Below are 20,405 nucleotides of genomic sequence, written 5' to 3'. Positions count from 1 at the left end.
ATTGCGGGGGCTGAAACAAGAGAGATTGTATCTTATTCATATTTGTAGTTCTAAGCATGGTACGAGGCATGTATAAAAGAATGAATAAAACTTATTTTGACTTCTTCATTCTGCTTTGTTTTAGAGTCAAGAAAAGGAGACCAGCATTTTCTCATAAATTTTGTAAAACATTCAAACAAACAAAAAACAAAAACAAAACAAAACGCAAAGAAAACCCCCCCAAAATTCCCATGTAGGAAATCAGTATGGAGATTTCTCAAAAAAATAAAAATAAAAATTCCATTTGACCTATCTATACTTCTTCTGGTTATATTCCCAAAAGAGTTAAAGTCATCCTATTACAATAGTACATGCATATCCATGTTTACAGTAGCATAGTTCATAATAGCTAACTCTAGGGCTAGAGATTTAGCTCAGTGGCACTGCGCCTGCCTTGCAAGCACAAGGTCCTGAGTTCAATCCCCAGTACCAACAAAACAAAACAAAACATAATAGCTAACTCTTGAAACCAGAATATATGTCCATCAACAGATGAATGGATAAAGAAAATGTGGTATACATACACAATGGAGTACTACTCGGTCATAAAGAAGGATAACTTTGAGTCATTTATAGAAAAATGAATGGATCTTGAAACCATTATACTAAGCAAAATAAATCAGACACGGAAGAACAAATATTGCATGGGTTCTCATATATGAAAAATCCAACATATAAATAACTTAAAGAGCAAAATAAAAGGGAGATGGCAGGAAACGGGGGTAGACTCTGTGGAGATGGGAAGGAGATCTGAGGAAGGAGGGTGAGAGGAGGATGAGAGGGAAGGGAGAATAAAAATAAAATGTGATATGTACGTGTACCAGTTTCCCAAGATGAATGAAATTATGTATCACAAATATATACTAAAAATGTTTCCATTTAATCTCTTTATAGACATTCACATTTTATAATCCATGTGGTTCTACTGGGAACTCACCAGACAAATTCGTTTCCTTGACTTTGAGGCATTTATAGAGTAGCCAGGTGGGGAAAGGGCAACAGGACAGAGTCCAGCCAGGTTCCCTTGTATTACAGTGACAGCAATGGGGACCAGCACCTATCACACTCCAGCACTGTTCTAAGTCCCTTACTTACACATGAACACACAGTGACTCATCTAATCCCTGTGATAACTGTATCAGGTAGCTACTACTACACCCACTTTAGAAATGAGGAACCTGAGGCACAGAGAGCTTGAGTAATATGCTTTCAATCATATAGCTAAGCAGCAGCAGAGCTGGGATCCTAACCCAGGAAGTCTAGTGTGGGGGTCCATTCTTCCAGTCGCTATGCTATATTTGCCTCCATAAGCAACAGATGGCAATTTTGATTAAAAATATAGGAAACACAAGGTAGAAGAAGAATGTGCTCTTCTACAACAAATCATCCAAATCCCAGGGTGTGGAATGCCCTTCTAAGTTCATAAATATTCTGCAAAAGTGCTCACCATTACTTGGTACAACTCTTGGACCCAAGAGGGCCCAGTCTCCTCTCTGACTTCATTTCTGCTTCACCACAGAGAGAAGGTGGTTAGTCTTAGTTGGCCTTATTCAGCTTTTGGCAGAGTCCTCACCAGGTGGCTTGAGGAGCTCCTGCACACTAGGCTGGGGAAACCGGTGGGGCCACTTTTCTACAGTATACCTGGCAAGACCTTAAACTTTGATGGACTCTTGTGGAATAGCCCAGGCATGTCCATGAAACAACTGAGAATTCACTGGCTGGGAATGTGGAAGAGGGCAGTGATGTGGTAGAAAGATGGAATGAAAGGTAACCTGGGTCTTTATTATGAAAAGCCTTATACACAAAGTAAAGAAATTAGATTTTCCCCCTCCCTATAAGCAATGGAGAGCCCTCAAAGGTCATGCCTTTTTTTTTTTTTTTTTTTTAGATTTACAGTTTCACAACTTTAAACACTTGCATTGCCTTTCCTTACATTGCAGATACTTTCTTAACATTTAGGAAACACTGCCATCATGTGGCTGCCAACAGATGCCCGGTCCAATCTGTAAATTGCTGAATTTTTCTTGCTATTGAATAATAATTACACCAAAGAACAAATTTCTTGATTTAAACATCTGAAATAAAGATATGCTAACCTGTAAAAAAAAAAGTTATTCTAATGTTTTTCAAGAAATCAACATCTAGATTCAATTCCCCAATTTCTTACTTTGCTTTTAAAATTCCAGCCTAAGTTTTTAGATTCTGATGGCAAAGATCTCTTCAGTTCCCTCCCTCTGCAAAGGTTCTGTCATTTCCAGGGAAGATTGCACCAAACTGTCTCTAGGCCATTTCCATTAACTGTGGCAGATTCTATTTCATTCCTAGGTTTGCTCTCCCTGTAGCCCGAAGTTGGACAGACCTAAATTCAAGTATTTCTACCATTTTTTTAGCTGAGTGATTTGGGACAAATTCCTACCCTCTCTGTGCTTCAGTTACTGCATCTGTAAAGGGGGGTGGGGGTGGGGGTGGTATCTTTTTCATAGGGTTTTTGTAAGGATGAAACGATAACACGGTAAAAGGACTGCCAGGCCAGGCACATCACAGATATTAGGGAGCCCTCTTCCCTCCCTCCTTGAGGGCATGCTATTGAGCAAGCAGCAGATATCCCTTGAGGTCAGGGATTTAATTGATATCCGAGATTTACCAGATCCTCAGCAAGGCTCCCGAGAACAGAACTACTCATCCTCTTGGTTTTGGGGACACCCTCTATTTCCATGCGTGGGCCGCACACCGTGGGTTTGGTAAAGATTGCAATCCACGCGTCTCCTCTGCGCTCAGTCTGTGGGAGGCGCGTGGGCGTGAGCCGGGCGGGGCCGGATTCATTCTTCGCTCTCAGCTCAGGCCAAGAGCGGTGTGCGGATAATTCAATCCCCCTGGGACTCAGAGTCCGGCCTCACCTGTGGCTCCGCTGATTGGCTGTCTCAGCTCGCCCCCACCCTCCGCACCCCGCGTCCCCAGTGGCTCAGGCCCCGGCGGTGATCTCTGTTTACGGAGAGAACCGGTCCAACTTGGGCTCCATCTCTGCACTGCACTTCAGGGCTCCGCTAGCAGAAGCCCGGAGAAAACGCGGCGGAGCCCTTACCCTCCCCCCCACCGCCCGAAGAGGTTGGGTAAGGGGGAAAGGGTGCGTGTGGGAAGGGGAATCCCCCGGCCTGGGGGATCCAGCTCTTCCCCTATCCCGGTACCTCGCGCACACCCAGGAGTTCTATCCCTAGGCCTGATTCCTGCGCCCTCCGCCCGCGCCCACGCTCGGGTGACGAGCCCACCCTGGGTGAGCAGCCCGATGCTGGATCTCAGAGATGCCAGCTCCTCAGCGGAGGCTCAGGCATGGAGACTTCACTCACAGGTGTCTGTTCACTCCCGCAGACGGCGATGACCCCCAAGACGGCCGGACCCCCTGACGGGGGCTGGGGCTGGGTGGTGGCAGCCTCAGCCTTCGCAGTGAACGGGCTCTCCTACGGGGTCTTACGCTCCCTGGGCCTTGCCCTCCCTGACCTCGCGGAACACTTTGACCGAAGCGCCCAGGACACTGCGTGGGTCAGCGCGCTGGCCTTGGCCGTGCAGCAGGCAGCCAGTGAGGGGGCCCCCCAAGGTGGGAGGCGGGAACATGGTGGAGGGATGGCGAGCGTAGTGATGGGAGACCCACCTGATTTCCAGACAACCCGAGTTCTAGAAACGAGTGGGTCTTGCGGTCAGGGGAGGAGCTATTAGGCCAGGGGAGGAGTTTTAGGCCCGGCAACAGCCAATGAGAAGTGTTGGAGAGAGTTTGGGGGTCCGGAAGCGTGTCTTCGTTGACTCCGCCCCCTTCTAGGCCCAGTGGGCAGCGCCCTGAGCACACGCTGGGGGGCGCGCCCGGTGGTGATGGTTGGGGGCGCCCTTACTTCGCTGGGCTTCATCTTCTCGGCTTTCGCCCAAAGCCTGCTGCACCTGTACCTCGGCCTGGGCCTTCTCGCTGGTGAGGGGAATGGGATGTCCGGGTCCTTCAGGGCTGTTGGAGGGCATAGGAGTTTGTTGGGGGTGTGAGAACGAACGAGGCGGGCAGCTGGGAATGCCGGGGCGAACATCCCGGGTTCCTGCCCTCATCCTGTCCTTTCCATCTTCAGGCTCCGGCTGGGCCCTGGCCTTCGCCCCTACCCTTGGCACCCTCTCCCGTTACTTCTCCCGCCGTCGGGTCTTGGCGGTGGGGCTGGCACTCACAGGCAACGGGGCCTCTTCGCTGCTCTTGGCGCCCGCCTTGCAGCTCCTCCTTGATACTTTCGGCTGGCGGGGCGCCCTGCTGCTCCTTGGCGCCGTTACCTTCCACCTCACTCCCTGTGGCGCCCTGCTGCGCCCCCTGGCCCTCCCCGGCGACCCCTCGACCCCACCTCGTGGCCCCTTAGCTGCCTTCGGCCTGGGTCTCTTCAAGCGCCGGGCCTTTTCAGTCTTCGCTCTGGGTACAGCCCTGATTGGGGGCGGGTACTTTATCCCCTACGTGCACTTGGCTCCCCATGCTTTAGACCGGGGCCTGGGAGGCTACGGGGCAGCGCTGGTGGTAGCTGTGGCTGCAGTAGGGGATGCGGGCGCTCGGCTGGTCTGCGGGTGGCTGGCAGACCAGGGCTGGGTGCCCCTTCCACGACTGCTGGCCGTGTTCGGGGCTCTGACCGGGCTGGGGCTGCTGGCAGTGGGACTGGTGCCCGCGGTGGGGAGAGACAGCTGGGGAGGCCCCCTGCTGGCCGCAGCTGGGGCCTACGGGCTGAGTGCTGGGAGTTATGCCCCGTTGGTTTTCGGTGTGCTCCCGGGGCTAGTGGGCATCGGAGGTGTGGTGCAGGCCACTGGGCTGGTGATGATGCTGATGAGCCTGGGGGGACTCCTGGGACCTCCCCTGTCAGGTAAGGACCTGAGCCAGGAGATCTGTTCACAACCACCCTCTGTCTCTGGGTTTCAAGGACTCTAATTTCTTTACCTCTCCTCTCAGGCTTCCTAAGGGATGAGACAGGAGACTTCACTGCTTCTTTCCTGGTGTGCAGTTCTTTCATCCTCTCTGGCAGCTTCATCTACATGGGGCTCCCCAGGGCTCTCCCCTCCTGCCGTCCAGCCTCACCTCCACCTACTCCTCCTCCTGAGAGGGGGGAGCTGCTCCCTGTTCCAAAGGTTGTCCTCCCCCCAGGAGGCCCTCACTCCACTATGGACACCACTTGTTGATTCTTGTCTCATTTAAGCCCCTCCTTTCAATAAAAAATTTTTATCTGATGCTCCAGAAAGCTCCAACTGTTAACCAACTGAGGACCTTTAAAATATTCTACTTAAGATCTCCCAAAAGGCTGGCTGAAAGGAACAGGACCCCAGTAGCCCTGAGGGCGGGGAAGAATGTGTGTCTGCCCAGCCAATCCGTTTCTCTTTGCCCATGTCCTTGCCATAACAGGAGTCTTTGAGGAGAGGTCTGCCAGTCAGTCAGTTTGCTGGAGATCAGGGGAGAGATGCTTGTCGGTACCATCTGTTTCATCTTCATTTCTCTTACTTGAGTATCCAGACCCCACAAACTTAACTTTTTCCTGCATTTTCAATTTCCCTCTATTGGCTTGAGGGAAATACAAGGACCCTAGGTTCAAACTTCAGCTTTTTTATGCCCCCCCCCCACATGCATGCATACACCCTGTCATCTTGTGATTCTCTTGATTTCTTTTCTAAGTCAAAGGAATAGTGGGGAAGTGGATTGGAGGACAGAACACTGGGTTGCCAGAGTTCCTGGACACCTGACCTCCCACACAGTCATGACTCCATCAGTACATGGGCCCCAGATCTTTTTGAGGTTATGATTATTGTCCAGTTTCCTTATTCAGTTTTATCCCAAAGGGACATCCTTGTTTCTCAAACATCTGTCTTTGGAGAGGAAACTTTAAGAGCAACACTAGGAATCACATGTAAAACAAAAAGTCTCTTTGATTCTCACAGTTGATTCACAGCTCAGTAGAGCAGGACCTCCGGGATCCTTCAGAAAAGATTGGGAAAGCAAAGGAGGAAAAACATGAGAGTCCTCAACAAAATACAAAGGGTTGGCACACATATCACAGGAGCCCCAGGCCTGGTCTGGGCGAGGCAGATCAAGAATCTTAAGGCACTTTGTTTCTATGGATGCCTTGTTAAGGCAGGAGAAGGACCTGGAGCTGTCAAGCTCTGGTTTTGGGGGACTGAATGCCTCTTGGTGGAGTTTAGTCCTCTCCCAACCCCTCCTCCCTGGGCAGGGAGACTTTGGTATCTAGTGCCTCTATTATAAGATCCTGGGGCCTGGAGGTAGGAGCTGAGAAGCAGGAGAAGAAGTGGGGCAGGGTAACGAGAATTCCACTTCCTGCAAGAAGGAAGGCCCCAGCCACCACAAAAGAAGCTGTGTAGTTGCCTGTCACATCTCGGAGGTACCCTAGGTCCAAGAGAGAAAAAGAATACACATGCATGAGTGATTTGTTCACTGGTACAGGCAGCTCAGGCTCATTTCTGAGCATAGAGAAAACTCCCTATCTTGCTCTTAGAGGAGTTGGAACTCCCAAGTTAGGGTTGGATGAATGTGAGAACTCTGGTTTCCCTTGGGGCTCCACAAGGTAATTTCAACCACCTTCCTGCCTTCAGAAAGGACCTTTAAACCAGCCCCAGATAACAGTATGGATTTGTGATCCAGATTAAGTCAGGCATACCTGTGGGTTTCTTTCCAGCAACTGTGATCTATCTACACCTTCAGTTAATAGTTAAGGGGAAGATGTTAAAGGTCTGGTATTTTGAGCCTAGAGAACTTTAACCAGATGGCTCAGAGCACCTGGGCAAGGGCCCAGTAGGGCAAAGGAAAGGAAGACAGTGGAATGCTATGTCAGGCCAGGTCCAGCTAGGTCCTCTGAAAACCCAGGGTGTATGTACCCTACCAAGGGTTCCACTTAGCTCCTCTTTGTCTCTCCACTGAAACCTTCTGAGTTTCAGGTTCTTTGTCCCATGGGCCCATTTCAGGGCTGCTGTGATTGATCATGTGGGTTGTATACTGTACCACACCAGAGAGCAATATTCACATACACTATAATGGGAATAGTTCCTTCCCCCAATTGTGCAACATGGCAGCCCTAGCCCACCAGGCAACCCCATCCCCTTTACCTGACAGAGGAGCCCCCAGCAGTCCTCCAATGCTCTCTACCATCTGCAACAGTCCGAGGCCACAGTAAATCCTTCCAGTCCCCACCAGTTCAGGTAGCACGGAGAGGGCCACTGGGGTCAGGGCCCCTGATGTAAAGCCGTAGGCCACAGCCAGAACCACCAAGGCTGTGGGAGCCTGAGCCATAGGGAAAAGGGCTAGTGACACTCCAGTCAGGGTGGTCCAGAGCATCAGAAGTCGTGCCACAGGCCCTGGGACTGCATCTCCCATCCAACCAGAGGCCACACGCCCTACAAGATCAGAAATAGCAGCCACCGAGAGTAGGAAGGCAGCAGACAGTGAGTCCCAACCCAGGTCCTGGAGATGGGCCACCAGGTGGACATAGGGAATGAAGTAGCCAGTGTTGATCAGGGTGAGGGCAACAGTATAACGGAGGAAGGGGCCATGATGAAGGAGGGAGGTTAGCTGGGCCCCAGGGCCACCCATAGCAGTGTCCTCAGCCAGGGAGAGTGGGCGAAGGAGAGCACCACAGGCTACAATGTGGCAGGAGAGGGCAGACACCATCAGTAGGGCCCCCCGCCAGGCATAGTGGTTGAGCAGCCACTGGAAGAGGGGAGCAAATGCAAAAGAGGAGAGGCCCACTCCTGTTAGTGCCAGCCCCATGGCCAGGCATCGACGGCGGGAGAAGTAACAGGACAGACATGCCAGGGTCGGAGTGAAGGTCAAGGCCCAGCCAGAGCCTGTCAAAGAGGAAGAAATGGGGGTTGAAGACTTTAGAGGGGAGCTCAGGGCACCCAGTAATCACAACACTACCACCAGCAGAATGAAGACCTTGCTTTGGAGTCCCACAGATTTGGGTTATAGTCCTGGCTTGACACTTCCCAGCTGGATGACTTTGTATGTTTAACTTACTTTCCCAGCCTCAGTCTACTCATTTGCAAAATACATAGTGTTAATACACTTTATGGGACTGGAGAAAACTAGAGAGGTCTGTAAAGTAATTCGCACAGAACTTTGGAGTTAGATCTCAGCTCTACCATTTCTAGCGGTGTAACCTTCCATTGTCAAGTTGTGTAATCTTTGAAAGGCTTTCTTTATACATAGGCTAATGATATCTATTTCACAGTCACAGTGCCTAGCACAATTTTATAGATATTCTTTCTCTTGCACTCCATTCCCACTAGCCTGGGCTTATATACTCGACATTCATCATTCTTTGGCTTTCCTAATTTTCCCACCCTCTTTATCAATTTAGTCATTCTTCCTAAGAATTGCCTTCAAGGCACAAGTGCGAGCCAATCTTTCTACTCTCTAAGCCTTTTGCAAGGAGCAGGAAGAAAATGAAAATCAAGGGGCCAAAGATCCAGCCATTTGGCTCTCCTGCCCTTGCCCAGAATCTCACCTGAGAGCAGCCCAATACTCAGGTATAGGTGGGTCAAGGAGGTAGCAAATGAAGCCAGCAGCATCCCCAGCGCAGCCAAGATGCCCCCAGTCATCACCACAGGCCTGGGCCCAAACTTCGTGCTCAGGGCACTACCTATTGGACCTGGGGAAGCGGAAGAGAGTTCTTTGGGGTCGTGGGCGCCCTCCCCAGCATCCTCCCAACCCCTCACCCTTGCCTTTCCTTCCCCTTCAATACTCTTTTTTCCCAGGGTCCCGGGACACTGGAACCAGGTGCAACACTCACTCCCAAACTGCTGCACAGCAATTCCTATGGAGGCAATCCAGGAAACACGCGCTGACTGCTCCTCAAACGCCACGACAAACTCCACGAAGAAGACACCAAAAGAACGCAGCACCCCAAACACCAGCGCGGACTGGAAGAACGCCGAGAGGACCACCATCCATCCCCAGCCGCCATCTGGAGGCTCGGCTCTGCCCGCCATCTGGGCAGGAACCGGGTTACCGCCACTAACAGCCCCTGCGGGAGCTGGGCTCTGGACGGGTCACCTCAGCCCACCCACCCATGCACCCTGCAGGGCGGCGGCGGGGTCGGGGGCCGCTTAGGAGAGGAGAGGAGGCTGATAGGAAGGCGTGTGAGGCGCCTGCGCCTTCCCCGAGGCTCCTAGGACCTAGGCGCCTAGAAACTAGGGCAGGCCAGGGCCGGCCCGGGGCCCCAGCGCGGAGGCGTGGCCCCGCTGGCCCGCAGCTACGAGTCCAGGCTTGAGACTACAGGCGGATCCCAGTGTTGGACTAAGGAATAGGGAGCCAAACTGGATTTGGCCCAGGCTCCAGACGCAAGCCAGTCTCTGTGTGGGTTGTGTTATCTTTGTGAATATCAGCACCTGCCCCACCGGGCAGACATCCTGTCCGTAGCTTGCCAATGAGGACGAGCGTACTCCTGAGCAGGGGGCGGGGCCAGAAGGGCTGGGCGGGATTAAAGCACTGTTCAGGACAGGCAGTGAGTGGGGCGCATGCGTAAGAGGGACGGGAGGAGGACGGCTGCATAGGGCCCCACGTGATGCAGGGATCTATGGTGAAGGTGCAGTAGTCTAGTTTCTATTGTAGCCCCGGTTTGTCTATTTTTCAGCAGCAAGGCCTACACTTAAGGATAGGTGGTGGATAAACTGATTCTGGAGAGATAAGCACTCACTACTTGCTTAATGAGGGGTTCAGGAAATGCCAGGCCGTGGTGAGAGGAGGGGAGAGGTTGTGAGATCTTTAAACCAAATACTGTAAGGCAGCCTTGAAAAATGTAGATGCCTGGATCCCTGAGAAGTTCAGAGGCCCTGGGAAAACAGGAGAGAAATGGGTGGTTGGACGCCTTCATTTCTGTGATGAAAACTCGTTCCTGTCATTTCTCTTCCCACTAACAGGAAATCTACAAGTCATTGAGACCAAAAATAAATGAGGGAAAGGAAGGGCGCTTGTAAGCTCACACAAAGCTCCACCAACACCACCTACCCCTTCCTCATCGGGGCTGGGACATTTTTCTCTACCTTCTAATAACAGCCATTTCCTACCCACAGTTTTTGATCTCATGATAGGGTAAAGAGACAAACTATGACTGTGTCCACTGGAACAGTCAGCCCCTCCTCAGTCAGGCCCTCCTATCCAACCCAGGCCCCTAACAAGCATTCCCCTGCCCAACACCAGACCCAAAAGCGCTAATGGCTTGCACTTCCTGTTCCTTCATTGTAACTCAAGCTCCTCAGGACCCTGATTTTAGACTTGAGTTCATACCCAGACTACTGGGGAAAGATGCAAAAAAAATGACCCTGTGTAGTTTTTTTAAAAACATGTTGAGCGTTATAATTTCATATACAAGAAATAAAAATCATACCAAAATGCTGTCTAGATGTGTTATAAGTGAAGTCAAAACACTGGCAGATGCAAATTGGTCTGGGCATGATCACAGTTCCAATCTTGACTTCATCACTTGTTAGCTTGGTCAAGATACTGAAGCTCTCAATTGGTGTCCCCATTTGTAAATTGGGGATAATACTGCCTAATTTTTTAATGGTTGCCAGGGGTGATAAATTAGTAAATCCACACATTAAAATGCTTAGTTTAGGGTATGACATGTAGCACAGGATAAGTAATAAGCTGGTCTTACTTTCAACAGCTGTAGTGAGAAGCAAATAAGGTTCTAAACTAGTTTGGGAGTGTTTTTTTAATGTCTAATCCAGTTCTTGGGTTTTAAAAGATTAAGAAACACAATCACAACCTGTAACACTGGGAAGAACTGCAAAGGCCATGTTAACTGGTTTTGATCATAGAAGAGGGACTTAAGGCCTAAACAAAGATTCCATTAGAATTAGTGATTTCTGCTCATGGGCAAGAACAGAGCTGTGCACCCCGGAGACACATAGGACAGAGGAAAGGTTGAGAGATGCACATGCACTGTACACTGAATAGATTCTAAGATACTATTGCTAAGACAAAGCTGGACTTGGGATGTTGGCTTTCAACTACTCGGTCTTCTCACTGCTGCCTCCAGACCCCGTTGTCCTTATGGCATCCAAGTCCTACCCATTTCTTTGGTGGTGATGGTACAGTGTCCCCAAAATTAAGATCCTCAGCAGAGAAACATCCATCCCCCATCTCTTGGTATTACTAGTAGCTTCCTAGTTTCTCCCTGCTGCCTCCATACCTCAGGCAGGAAGTGACTTCAGACTAGCAGGATGCAGGTGGCTCCGGAGAAACTTCATGAAGTCACTGATTCCTACACAATATACCGGAAAGCAAGGGCTGGGAGGGGAGAATACTTAAGATGTCTGGTGGGATAGCATAGTAAAATGAGTACGGAATCCCAGATACTATTCAGGAGGGAAGAAATCTCTTTCCAAGACCCAGATACCCCCAGGCAAGAATCCAGGACACAGCAGTAGAACAAAGAGGCTTCTTTATTCCAAGGCTCTGATCTCCCAAGATCTAATACTTCCATCCCCAGGCACTTTTCACCTGCCCATCCATTCTGATAAATAGAAATCATGGTTCCTTCTCACATTTCTCTTTTACTTTCCCTCCGTTCCTCAATTCTGCAATGGGGTGATGGGAATTAAAATGCATAAAGAAAATAGCTTTCTCACCAGTCCCCAAGTGACATCCTCTAGTATTGACTTGAGGAGTTCCACACCACAAATTCAAAAGTGCTTCTTATCCTCCACCCATGTCCCATCAAATAGGTCCAGGGCAACAAGGGTCTGAACTATAAATCAAGGCTTCAAAGTATTATCTAACATTCCAGACACTTCGTTTTAGCCAAGAGGCAACACCATTTCTAACTTTCTTCCTACCTGGTCTATACCAGAAGATGTAGCCCTCAACCAGCCTCTTCATCCTACCTGGCAGATTGGTCAACTAGAAGAGGTCTTTGGCCCATGAGTCAACCAGTCTTTTAGGTCTCTTAAATCTGTAATCCCAACAATAATCCCAATCATAATCCAAAACTTCAACAAACCCAGAATGGAACTCAGCCCCTTTTTTCTTCTTGTGGAAGGTTCTAGTACATTCACTGGTTCCAGACAGGAATGCAGTGATAGGAACACTATGTTACAGACCCAGCTTTTCTAAGGTAAGAAAGTTACCAAGGACTTGTGACTTTTAGAGACAAAGAAGTTGTTTCTGGAACCTGGACACTTTCGGAAAGATGTCCAAAAACAAGGAAGAAGGGGATCATCACAGGTAGAGAACATCAAGGAATATTCAAACCCAGACACCTCTGCACTAATGGATGGGTCATGACTCTTTAAAGTACAGAGTTTCATAATTCTCCCCTAGATCACAATATTCTTACAAACTGGTTTGGAATCAGAAAAGGTCACATCATCTCTGATAAGGCATTTCAGATCTCTCTATGGAGGGATCAACTCAGTGCTAAGAACAGGCCCAAGTGGAAGACTTATGGGCTTGACTTATACACTTGGGTGATAGATGCATATAGTGCAGCCAAACCCAGGTGACTAGGTTAATGGGACAGTTTAGGTTCTGAACCATCTTGTAGGAAAGACTACCAGCCTCACTTCAGGAGGCTGAAGCAGGAGGATCTTGAGTTCAAGGCCACCCCGGACTACAGAACAAGACTGTGTCTTTAAAAAACAAAACAAAACAGGAAATACAGAATCCAGTGCCCACACCCCCATCCTGCAGGAGGCATTTATCACCTCAATTTCAGGCTCACAATAAAGGTTTCTATAACCCCTGAAGAACAAAGAAGAGTCTATGTCAGTGGTGGCAAACCTATGGCATAGGTGTCACAGTGGGTTGTTTGTATCATTGAAAGCTCTAAAAGGTTCACCATCACTGGTCTATATTCAGTTCTAGCCTGCTAGAGAGTAACAGAAAGGGTTCCCATTCCAATTCCACAAGTTCCCAGGGCTTGCCCAAGAACAAATAAAGGTTCCAGACCTAGAAATTGGAGGGGCAGAACACAGAGAACCCCTTTCTTAACCAACACGTGAACAAACAAGAAACAGAACAATTCTAAAGATAAAAGTTATGACAATAACAATATAAAAACACCCAAGCCAAAGGAGAAAGCCAAGTGCTAATCTCTGCCAGCAGAGCTGTGACCTCACTTTCCCTGTTTCAGGTCACTTTTGATCACACTTGTAGAAGAGGGAACTAGGAAATGCCACAGAATGAAGGCCTTGGTGAAACCCAAAGGCCTCAATAAATTATATTTACAGATAAACCAGATGAGATTGGGGGCTGTAAGAAGAGGGCTGTTTCCTTAAGGAAATCAGGCCTCCATTCTCTCCCTTCCTCCAACCTCTAGCTAGACAAACTAGATTATGGGAAAGAGGTTTTGACCAGCAAAACAGAGGGAGATCTAGCCAGGATCTGCCCACCCCTGCTCTCCCCAGCAAGAAATTAAGGTGGCAGCAGTTTCTGACATCAGAGTTGTCCTGCACAGCCCTGTCCCAAGACTGACTGGAAGCCAGGCCAAAGCCTACATTTTCCCATCCTCCAGGGAACAAGTGGGGGCGTGGGCCAGCACTCAGCTAGGGCCCCCCCAGGATATGGTAGTGCACTTTGGTGTTGGTAGCAGCTCCGTGTTTCTGGCGCAGATGCAGCCGAAGTTGACTCTTGTGCCGGAAATGCAGGCCGCAGGGGTCACACTGAGGGAGGACAGCTGGGTCAGGTCACTTCTAGTTTACAACTTAAGAGTTGAGTGAGGGGGAACTGTCCAGCTTCCCACTGAAAATTAGGTCTTTGGCCCTTACATCCTCCTAAATCCTCAGAGCTGCTGAGGAGATTGGTCTTGCTTTATTTGGGAAAATGTTTCCCACTCCTTAGCTCCTCTTCGGGGAAAACTGCATTCACTCCTGAGGTGTAACTACCTCCATCCCAACCCCACCCCCTCTCTGCTCCATTCTCACTTGGACTCTTCAAGCTGCAACCCATTTCCTAGTGCTCTAGGGGCACCAAGCCTATTCCTCTCAAAGCCCCACCCCTAGCTAATGGGGAGGTAATTCTAAGGCTGGGCCACTCTGGGTACCCACGTGGTAAGGCTTCTCTCCCGTGTGGATGCGAACATGGCTCTTGAGGGTCTGTAAGTGGCGGAAGCGGGTTCCACAGGTGGGACAAGGATAGGGCTTCTCTCCAGTGTGGATCAGCACGTGTGCTCGCAGATGCGCCACCTGGGAGGAGAGGAGCCTTCAGACCACACCTCTGGGAGGGTCAGAAGCCTTTGTTAGCCCACCCCAGCCTCTAGCCTTTGAGCTCTCCAGACTGGCTTCTTACCTGTACAAAGCGGGAACCACAAGTCTCACACTTGTAGGGCTTTTCTCCAGAATGGATGCGGCTATGCGTTTTCAGGTTAGCTGGCCGGTTAAATCGGGCTCCGCAGATGGAGCAATGGTAGGGCTTTTCCCCTGCAAGCAGGGCGAATGACAGGTCAGGGACGTTACCATGTGAGAGCGGTGGGCACCAAGGCCAAGGTCCTTTCCTCCCCTACCTGTGTGCACTGTGCGGTGACTGGCCAGGTTGCCTTTGTAGCGGAAGGCAGACCGACAGAGCTGACACTTATAAGGCTTATCTTCCTCTCCAGGAGCAAAGGGGTCCAGCCCCGATGAGCACCCAGCCACAGCCTCACAGTTCTGGCAGCTGAAAAACTCACTTCCTGGCAAGGGAGGGGAGAGGGATGTGTGAGTAACAACTATAGTTTATTTATTGAGAGCTTCTTAGGTACTGGTGAATCCTCAAACCGCACAGCAGTAAGCTTTCTTCTTCCCAGTTTACTGTGAAGCCTTCCTCGGCCCAAAGCTATAAGGTTAGGAAGAAGACAGTCAAGTGAACCAAGTAGCCCTGTGGTCCCAGCGTTCTGTGTGCCTCTGCCGAGGCAGGAAGATTGAAAGTTCAAGCCTATCCTAGGCAACTTAGCAAGATCCTGTCTCAAAATAAAAAAATAATGTGCTGGGGAGGTTGCCCTGGGTTCAGTTTCCAGTATAGGGTGGAGTGTATGTGTGTGTGTGTGTGTGTGTGGTGAGCCAAGATGGGATTCCACATCTCTTCAATTCAGAGTACTATGCTATTTTTTTCAATAGTGGTGGTAAGTAGAAGCCCCTGCTAGTGGGCCAATGGTTCTGTTTTTCTCTTTTGCACCACTGGAGATGACAGCCTGCCAGAGGGACCCTGCCACAAGCCCTGCACAGACCACTCAGCCTTGGATGGGGATAGGCCAAAAATTCCAACTTTGCTGCTCACTGGAAGCACCTGGGGAGCTTTAAAAAATACTGATGTAGGGCCGGGGATTTAGCTCAGTGGTTCCGACGCCTGCCTTGCAAGCACAAGTTCCCGAGTTCAATCCCCCATACCAAAAGAAAAAAAAACTGATGCCAAAAATACCGATGCTGAAGAAAATAACCCCAAAAAATCAATGCCTGATCGCCACTTCCAGATATTCTGATCTATGGTATGTGATCTGGGTAATGGGAGTTTTAAAGGCTTCCCAAGTGATTTTAATTTACAGTAAAGTTTAGAAATCACTAGAAGGCCTTTCTTGAAAACTTTTGATCCAAAGTGACCTGAAGCAGCCACAGGAGGAAAGGGTGAAAAGAAATGCTCTTACCTGGTGGTGGTCGAGCCTGCTCAGAGGGTGATCCAGTAGTCTCCTGAGCCTGGAGTGTGAGGAGATAGTGGCTACTGGCTGGAGCTCCACATCTGAACTGCCCAATGGCAGCAGTTGGAGAGAGTCTAAGCAGATGGCAAGGCGCAGAGAAAAGGTTAGGAGAGATTATATGGGGAAGGGTTTTCCCTCCTGGAGAACTTGAAGGCAAAAGTCTATCTTGGAGGTGAACTAATATTGACTGATGAGTCAAAGTGCCATCCCATGGACTCAGCTTGGGCTCTGGTAAACTCTGTATGGTGGGCTAGTGTCTCTGAAACCCACCCACCATCTCCCTGTCTCCTAACCACAAGGACCCAATGGCTCTGCTTCTTGCTGAGGCCAGTGTCTACAAGCTCGTGGGGTTCCAGATTCTGTACCTGCTTTGGGGACCAGGAATGGGTCCTTCTTCACTGCTGCTGCTGTTGCTGGAGGCCTCATCTCCACTGGGGAGCCTAGCTTGAGGGCAAGGATGACCAGAATTCTTCTCTCCCATTAGGCTCCCTGCCTGGGAGGCCTGAGAGTTTAGAACGATGAATTTGTACTTTTTCCAGTTGCAGGCCTTAGGGTCTGGGCTGGCTGGACTTGGGGGACCTTGATTGCAGCTTCGAGATTCAGTAGGTGGGTCTGGGTGCCCTTCCGAGCGCCTAGGACTATCTGGTGGAGGGGCCGTTGGTGGTGTAGGGGGCTCCGCCTCCAGGGGTCGCAAGGAGATGCCTAGAGGTTCATAGCTGGGAAGTGTGATGGAGATTAGTTCAAGCTCCTAATCATTGCCTTTAGCCTCAGCACTTGGGTCACCACCTCACCCATGAACATGGAGCCGAGGGCTCTCTCACCTGGCCTGGATGAAGCGGTGGCATGCCTGAACTACATGCTCCATCTGCAAGTAGGTGGCAGCCGCAAGGACGGCTGGGGCAGTGGCAGGAGAGAGGCGCAGGCGCGAAGTGTACATGAAGTCCAGAAGCGGAGCAAAGCCTCTGGCTTCGGGGCCCCCGGGCAGGGAGAGCACATCCACCCCCACTCCTGCTCGGCTCCGAAAAATTGAATAGAAGAAGCCACTAGAGAGAGGGCAAATAAGTCATTAGGGGCTGGGAGCACAAGGAAGACACCTGCTGCTTCAGAAAACCCTGCCCCCTAGAAAGTCCCGCCTCCACTATCACCCCGCTCCCCCATTTGGGGCAGCTTCTCTCAGGCTCCTGGAAGACTTGGCTTTGCATTCTCCCCCAAGGGCTTTATGGCTCTGCCTCTTTCCCTTTTGATCCTCCCCAAGAACCTCTCCCCTCGAACCTGCAGGCGATAAGAACTGCCTTGTGTGCTCGAAGGGGTTGCCCGCCAACCAGCAGCGTGACGTCAGTGAGGATCCCGCGCAGGCGCAGCTCGTTCAGATTGCCAAGCACGTCGGAGGAGTGGCGAGTGAACTCGCGGACGTAGCCCAGAGCGCCTTCGGGTGCCGCGGTGGAACCCATCGCGACGCAGGCCTGTGGGTGCCAAGGCACAGACTCTGGGATCCAGACAGTCCTAAGACACATTCCCTTTTGTGCTTACCCTTTCCTCTCGAAAGGACCCCGGCCCAGCACTCTCAGCCCCACTTAAACCATCGTGCTCACTCTGCTCCCAAACGCGCCACCGCTCTTCTCCCTCTGCAAGATCCCAGAGCGCTCGGAGTAGGTGAAGGTCCGTCCTCACCGCTGCGTCCCTGGGGCGCGCGCGGAGTCCGACGCGCGCGACGCCGCTGGTTCGACTCCTCCTCCTCCTCCACCACCCGACTCCCTTTCCCCTGCTCCGCTGCGCGCCTGGGTCTCAGAGCTTGACCTTGCCTAGGGACCCCAGACGACCCGCAGTTCACACCTCTATAAATCCGACTCGAAGCTCCTTTCACCAACCACAGGGATTCTGCAGTCCTCTCTAATCCTCGATCCTAGTTTAGCGCACTGTCTGGGACTCAGTCTCCCTTTTGAGGGACCCTGAAGTCCGGTCCCCTCAGTGGTCGGTTCTTACCCCCGTCCTGCAGGGGCTGCAGCTCCTCTTCTTCGGGGGGCGGGGTCTCGCTCCCCTCTGGGTCTGGGCTCCTTTATCCGGCCGGGATGTCGGGGGCGGGGGTGGAGGTGGGGTGAACGCCTGGGTCTGTATCCTTCCTTCCTCCCTCTCTCTCCAGATGGCGAGCCCGGGGCGCGGTCTCCGTCTCAAAGGCGGGACCTCAGAAATGCAGGGTGGTCGTTACGGACCGGTCTTTGAGTCCCTAAAAGTGGACCCGAGGATGAGGCTATTGGAATAGCGGAGGAGGTTAGGGATGTCGAGGTTGAAAATGGGGAGGCCCTGGGTCGTCGTCGGACCTGGGGCAGCGACAATGGATGTGTTGGCGTTTGGAAGGGGGTGCCAGCAGTCTGGTGAGGACAAAGTGCAGCGAAATTCTCCCTTCCCATGTACTCTGTACAGAAGGAAAGGGGGAACCCAATGAGGTATCAGGTTTGAGGAGGGGCTAGTGGGCTCCCGTGGGGTCTTAGTGGGAGGGTGTGGTGTGAATGACAGGCACCTCCAGCAAAGCCCACAAAAAGGGGGCTCTGGCCGGGTGGGGCAGGCAGAGGGCGGATATGATTTCTAGTTGGTTTCCTTCTATTGTCCTGCGACCGGACGGCTCCGCCAGCTGCTTCCCCTTGAGAAGGTGGGGAAAGCCCCGGGTGGAGGCCGAGAGACGCTCAGGAGACCTAGGCGTCCGGCCTCTCACTCCCGCCTCCCTTCTGAGTCCTTTTAGGGATCTAGAGAGACGGACCCCCGTCCACTGTCCCCCCAGTCCCAGTTCACTAGGGCCTCGAGCACCCGCCGGTAGCCTACGCTTTGAGGCTGGCGGGACACCGGGGGTCCAGAGCTGCAAGTAGGCAAAGCTCCGCAATGTCTAGCTCCTTCCACGAGGGGGCGGACGAGCCCTAGCCTCGCTTCGCCCAGTCGTCTCCACCCGGCTGGGGCTGCGGGGCCCAGGATGGATTTGGTTTGGGCGGCTGAAACCTTCTGCGATGGTTTATTTTGCACCTCTGTCTCTTAGCGGGATATTAGACAGAGGAAAGTAGAGTTAGGGGTCACGGGGACATTCCCTGTGGCTGGAATTCCTACTGAGGTGGAAAATCCGCGGGCTTTGGGAATGAGAGAATGGATGTGATAGGTAGTGGGGCTTGAGCCTGAGGGCACAGGGTTTTCTTTTCTAATTAAAGTAACTACTGTTATATAGATGTTTTAAGAGTTGAATTTTTAGTGGCCATTAATATGGAATTTTCGTGGGATAAATAAGAGAGCAGAAAAACAAGGAAGAGGAAGAGAGGATAGGAGAGGCCTGGAAACCATAATTTAATCCCCTCATCTGGGAGATAGGCACAAGCCACACGCCCATATATTCTGGGGGAGATTTGGGATTGAGGACAAGATTCATCTGGAGAAGATGGGCCAGAGCTTGGTGTAGCTGCAAAGCAGGAGCCCTTTGAATTTGGGCTCAGGAGTATACACAACTGCCCAGGAATGACAGCAGTGGCCATGGAGCTGCACAGCCAGGCCTGTGGCCATCCTGTACAAATTTGCGTGTATCTTCGTGTGGATACGAAAGAGAACCAGGGAATTGGGGACTAGTAAGGATTCAGGATGGTGAGGTGGCTTTGGCTTGTGAGGGTTACTGTGGTCTCTGCCTGGAGATGAGAATTAGAATAGGGCTCCCTTTGGTATCACAGTAGTGTTAGCTGGTCAGTTGGGTGCTGTTTATGATAAGGTGCTGGGTTGACTTGATTGTTATATCAGTGTGGCCTGTATTTAGCCTTGAGGTAAGCTTGAGGCCTGGAGCCGATGTCAAAGCTGCACTAGTTTTTTGCATTTTGATACCCACCATTCGGAGACAGTGTTATTCTCTGTTACCTTGGACTATCAGGAGAGTCAGAATACTCATGCTGATTTTAGGGTACAGCCTGTTTTGGGGTGCTGTATAAATTTCAAGGTTCAGATTAGATTGTTGGAGATAAAATTCAATTTGGATTTTTAAAAACAAAATCACTGAGGTGGAACATAATAGGAAGTTGGGAATAAGTTTGAAGGCTTTCTGTGGTTGGAGTTTTGAGGGGGTACACTTTTAAATTTGAGACTTGTGGAAACTTATTTTGAGGGGAGGATATTCCTCTCTATGCATGGATAGCCATGAAACTTTTTCCAACTTCTTCTCCAAGGGGAGAAACAGGTGAGGGCCTCCAAGGACAAAGACTGAAGTTTTGGGGTGTCCTTATTTTAGGGTGTTTTGTCACTCACTGGGCACATCTGGTGAAGCTGAGGGATGGATCATAGGGTGAGACTGACTTGAAGGTTCACCTAGTTTGGTGCACGTTTCTGGTTTGGAATATCTTTTACTTATAGATCCCTCTCACCCCAGAATACAGAAATTTTTCTTTAGTGAACCCCCAAATAAGCCCAAAATTTGAAGGGAGGCATATGGGAAGGGAATGATGTCTTATCATGAACTTTTTACTATGTGGTCTGGATAGATCTGAGGGGAAAAATGTAGTTTCAGACTCCGAACCCCAACTTCTTAAGGAAGAATACCTCAGCTTAGGAGAAGGTGGAGGCAAATGGGGTGCCCTCCCCCTGACCAGAGGGCAGTGCTGCTGGAACTGTGGCAAGGAAAGGGGGAGGTAGAGGAGGTGATTCCTGCACCCTGATTTTCTAGGGTAAGAGCCCCAA

At 50.8% G+C, this 20,405-nt stretch overlaps 3 protein-coding genes across 11 annotated transcripts; 1 reads left to right on the top strand and 2 right to left on the bottom strand.

The window, feature by feature from the left end:
* Positions 1-2,926: 2,926 nt before the first annotated feature.
* Slc16a11 (solute carrier family 16 member 11) lies at positions 2,927-5,270 on the top strand. 5 transcript variants are annotated; one of them, XM_021238209.2, is made up of 5 exons: positions 2,927-3,310; positions 3,406-3,613; positions 3,851-3,994; positions 4,143-4,907; positions 4,994-5,270. In XM_021238209.2, exons 2-5 carry the CDS (start codon positions 3,412-3,414, stop codon positions 5,218-5,220), a joined length of 1,338 nt encoding a protein of 445 aa, XP_021093868.1. In that variant the 5' UTR covers positions 2,927-3,310; positions 3,406-3,411; the 3' UTR covers positions 5,221-5,270. The 5 variants fall into 5 exon arrangements, with proteins under 5 accessions (XP_021093868.1, XP_021093867.1, XP_021093871.1 ...); XM_021238208.2 differs by having other exon boundaries at positions 2,970-3,149; XM_021238212.2 differs by having other exon boundaries at positions 2,995-3,144.
* A 670-nt stretch (positions 5,271-5,940) lies between these two features.
* Slc16a13 (solute carrier family 16 member 13) lies at positions 5,941-11,326 on the bottom strand. Of its 2 annotated transcripts, none has more exons than XM_004857356.4 (4): positions 8,835-11,326; positions 8,550-8,693; positions 7,150-7,887; positions 5,941-6,433 (listed from the first exon to the last, which is right to left on the bottom strand). In XM_004857356.4, exons 1-4 carry the CDS (start codon positions 9,031-9,033, stop codon positions 6,228-6,230), a joined length of 1,287 nt encoding a protein of 428 aa, XP_004857413.1. In that variant the 5' UTR covers positions 9,034-11,326; the 3' UTR covers positions 5,941-6,227. The 2 variants fall into 2 exon arrangements, with proteins under 2 accessions (XP_004857413.1, XP_087047835.1); XM_087191709.1 differs by having other exon boundaries at positions 5,941-6,007.
* A 149-nt stretch (positions 11,327-11,475) lies between these two features.
* Positions 11,476-18,213, bottom strand: Bcl6b (BCL6B transcription repressor). Of its 4 annotated transcripts, none has more exons than XM_004857353.4 (9): positions 17,697-18,213; positions 16,986-17,176; positions 16,535-16,756; positions 16,079-16,429; positions 15,663-15,787; positions 14,550-14,714; positions 14,336-14,466; positions 14,095-14,232; positions 11,476-13,710 (listed from the first exon to the last, which is right to left on the bottom strand). In XM_004857353.4, exons 2-9 carry the CDS (start codon positions 17,162-17,164, stop codon positions 13,594-13,596), a joined length of 1,428 nt encoding a protein of 475 aa, XP_004857410.1. In that variant the 5' UTR covers positions 17,165-17,176; positions 17,697-18,213; the 3' UTR covers positions 11,476-13,593. The 4 variants fall into 4 exon arrangements, with proteins under 4 accessions (XP_004857410.1, XP_004857411.1, XP_021093866.1 ...); XM_004857354.4 differs by having other exon boundaries at positions 17,547-18,211; XM_021238207.2 differs by lacking the exon at positions 17,697-18,213 and adding an exon at positions 17,306-17,466.
* Positions 18,214-20,405: the final 2,192 nt, after the last annotated feature.

Source organism: Heterocephalus glaber, unplaced genomic scaffold (assembly GCF_053883595.1).
Source record: "Heterocephalus glaber isolate CG9 unplaced genomic scaffold, H.glaber_assembly_v1.0 deba00001564, whole genome shotgun sequence".
Lineage (NCBI taxonomy): Eukaryota > Metazoa > Chordata > Mammalia > Rodentia > Bathyergidae > Heterocephalus > Heterocephalus glaber.
The sequence above is the reverse complement of the archived record's forward strand: the minus strand, read 5'-3'. Positions and strand labels throughout refer to the sequence as shown.

Excerpts from the sequence above, each read along its gene's own strand:
- Slc16a11 (XM_004857355.4), top strand. The coding sequence starts at position 3,367 with ATGGAGACTTCACTCACAGGTGTCTGTTCACTCCCGCAGACGGCGATG. Across the intron at positions 3,614-3,850 it reads GGCCGTGCAGCAGGCAGCCA|GCCCAGTGGGCAGCGCCCTG; the intron begins GTGAGGGGGCCC and ends GCCCCCTTCTAG. Across the intron at positions 3,995-4,142 it reads CGGCCTGGGCCTTCTCGCTG|GCTCCGGCTGGGCCCTGGCC; the intron begins GTGAGGGGAATG and ends TTCCATCTTCAG.
- Slc16a13 (XM_004857356.4), bottom strand. The coding sequence starts at position 9,033 with ATGGCGGGCAGAGCCGAGCCTCCAGATGGCGGCTGGGGATGGATGGTG. Across the intron at positions 8,694-8,834 it reads TGCTGTGCAGCAGTTTGGGA|GTCCAATAGGTAGTGCCCTG; the intron begins GTGAGTGTTGCA and ends CCGCTTCCCCAG. Across the intron at positions 6,434-7,149 it reads GCTGGGGGCTCCTCTGTCAG|GGTACCTCCGAGATGTGACA; the intron begins GTAAAGGGGATG and ends TCTTGGACCTAG.
- Bcl6b (XM_087191708.1), bottom strand. The coding sequence starts at position 17,227 with ATGTGTCTTAGGACTGTCTGGATCCCAGAGTCTGTGCCTTGGCACCCA. Across the intron at positions 15,788-16,078 it reads ATTCCTGGTCCCCAAAGCAG|ACTCTCTCCAACTGCTGCCA; the intron begins GTACAGAATCTG and ends CCATCTGCTTAG. Across the intron at positions 14,467-14,549 it reads TCACCGCACAGTGCACACAG|GGGAAAAGCCCTACCATTGC; the intron begins GTAGGGGAGGAA and ends CCCTGCTTGCAG.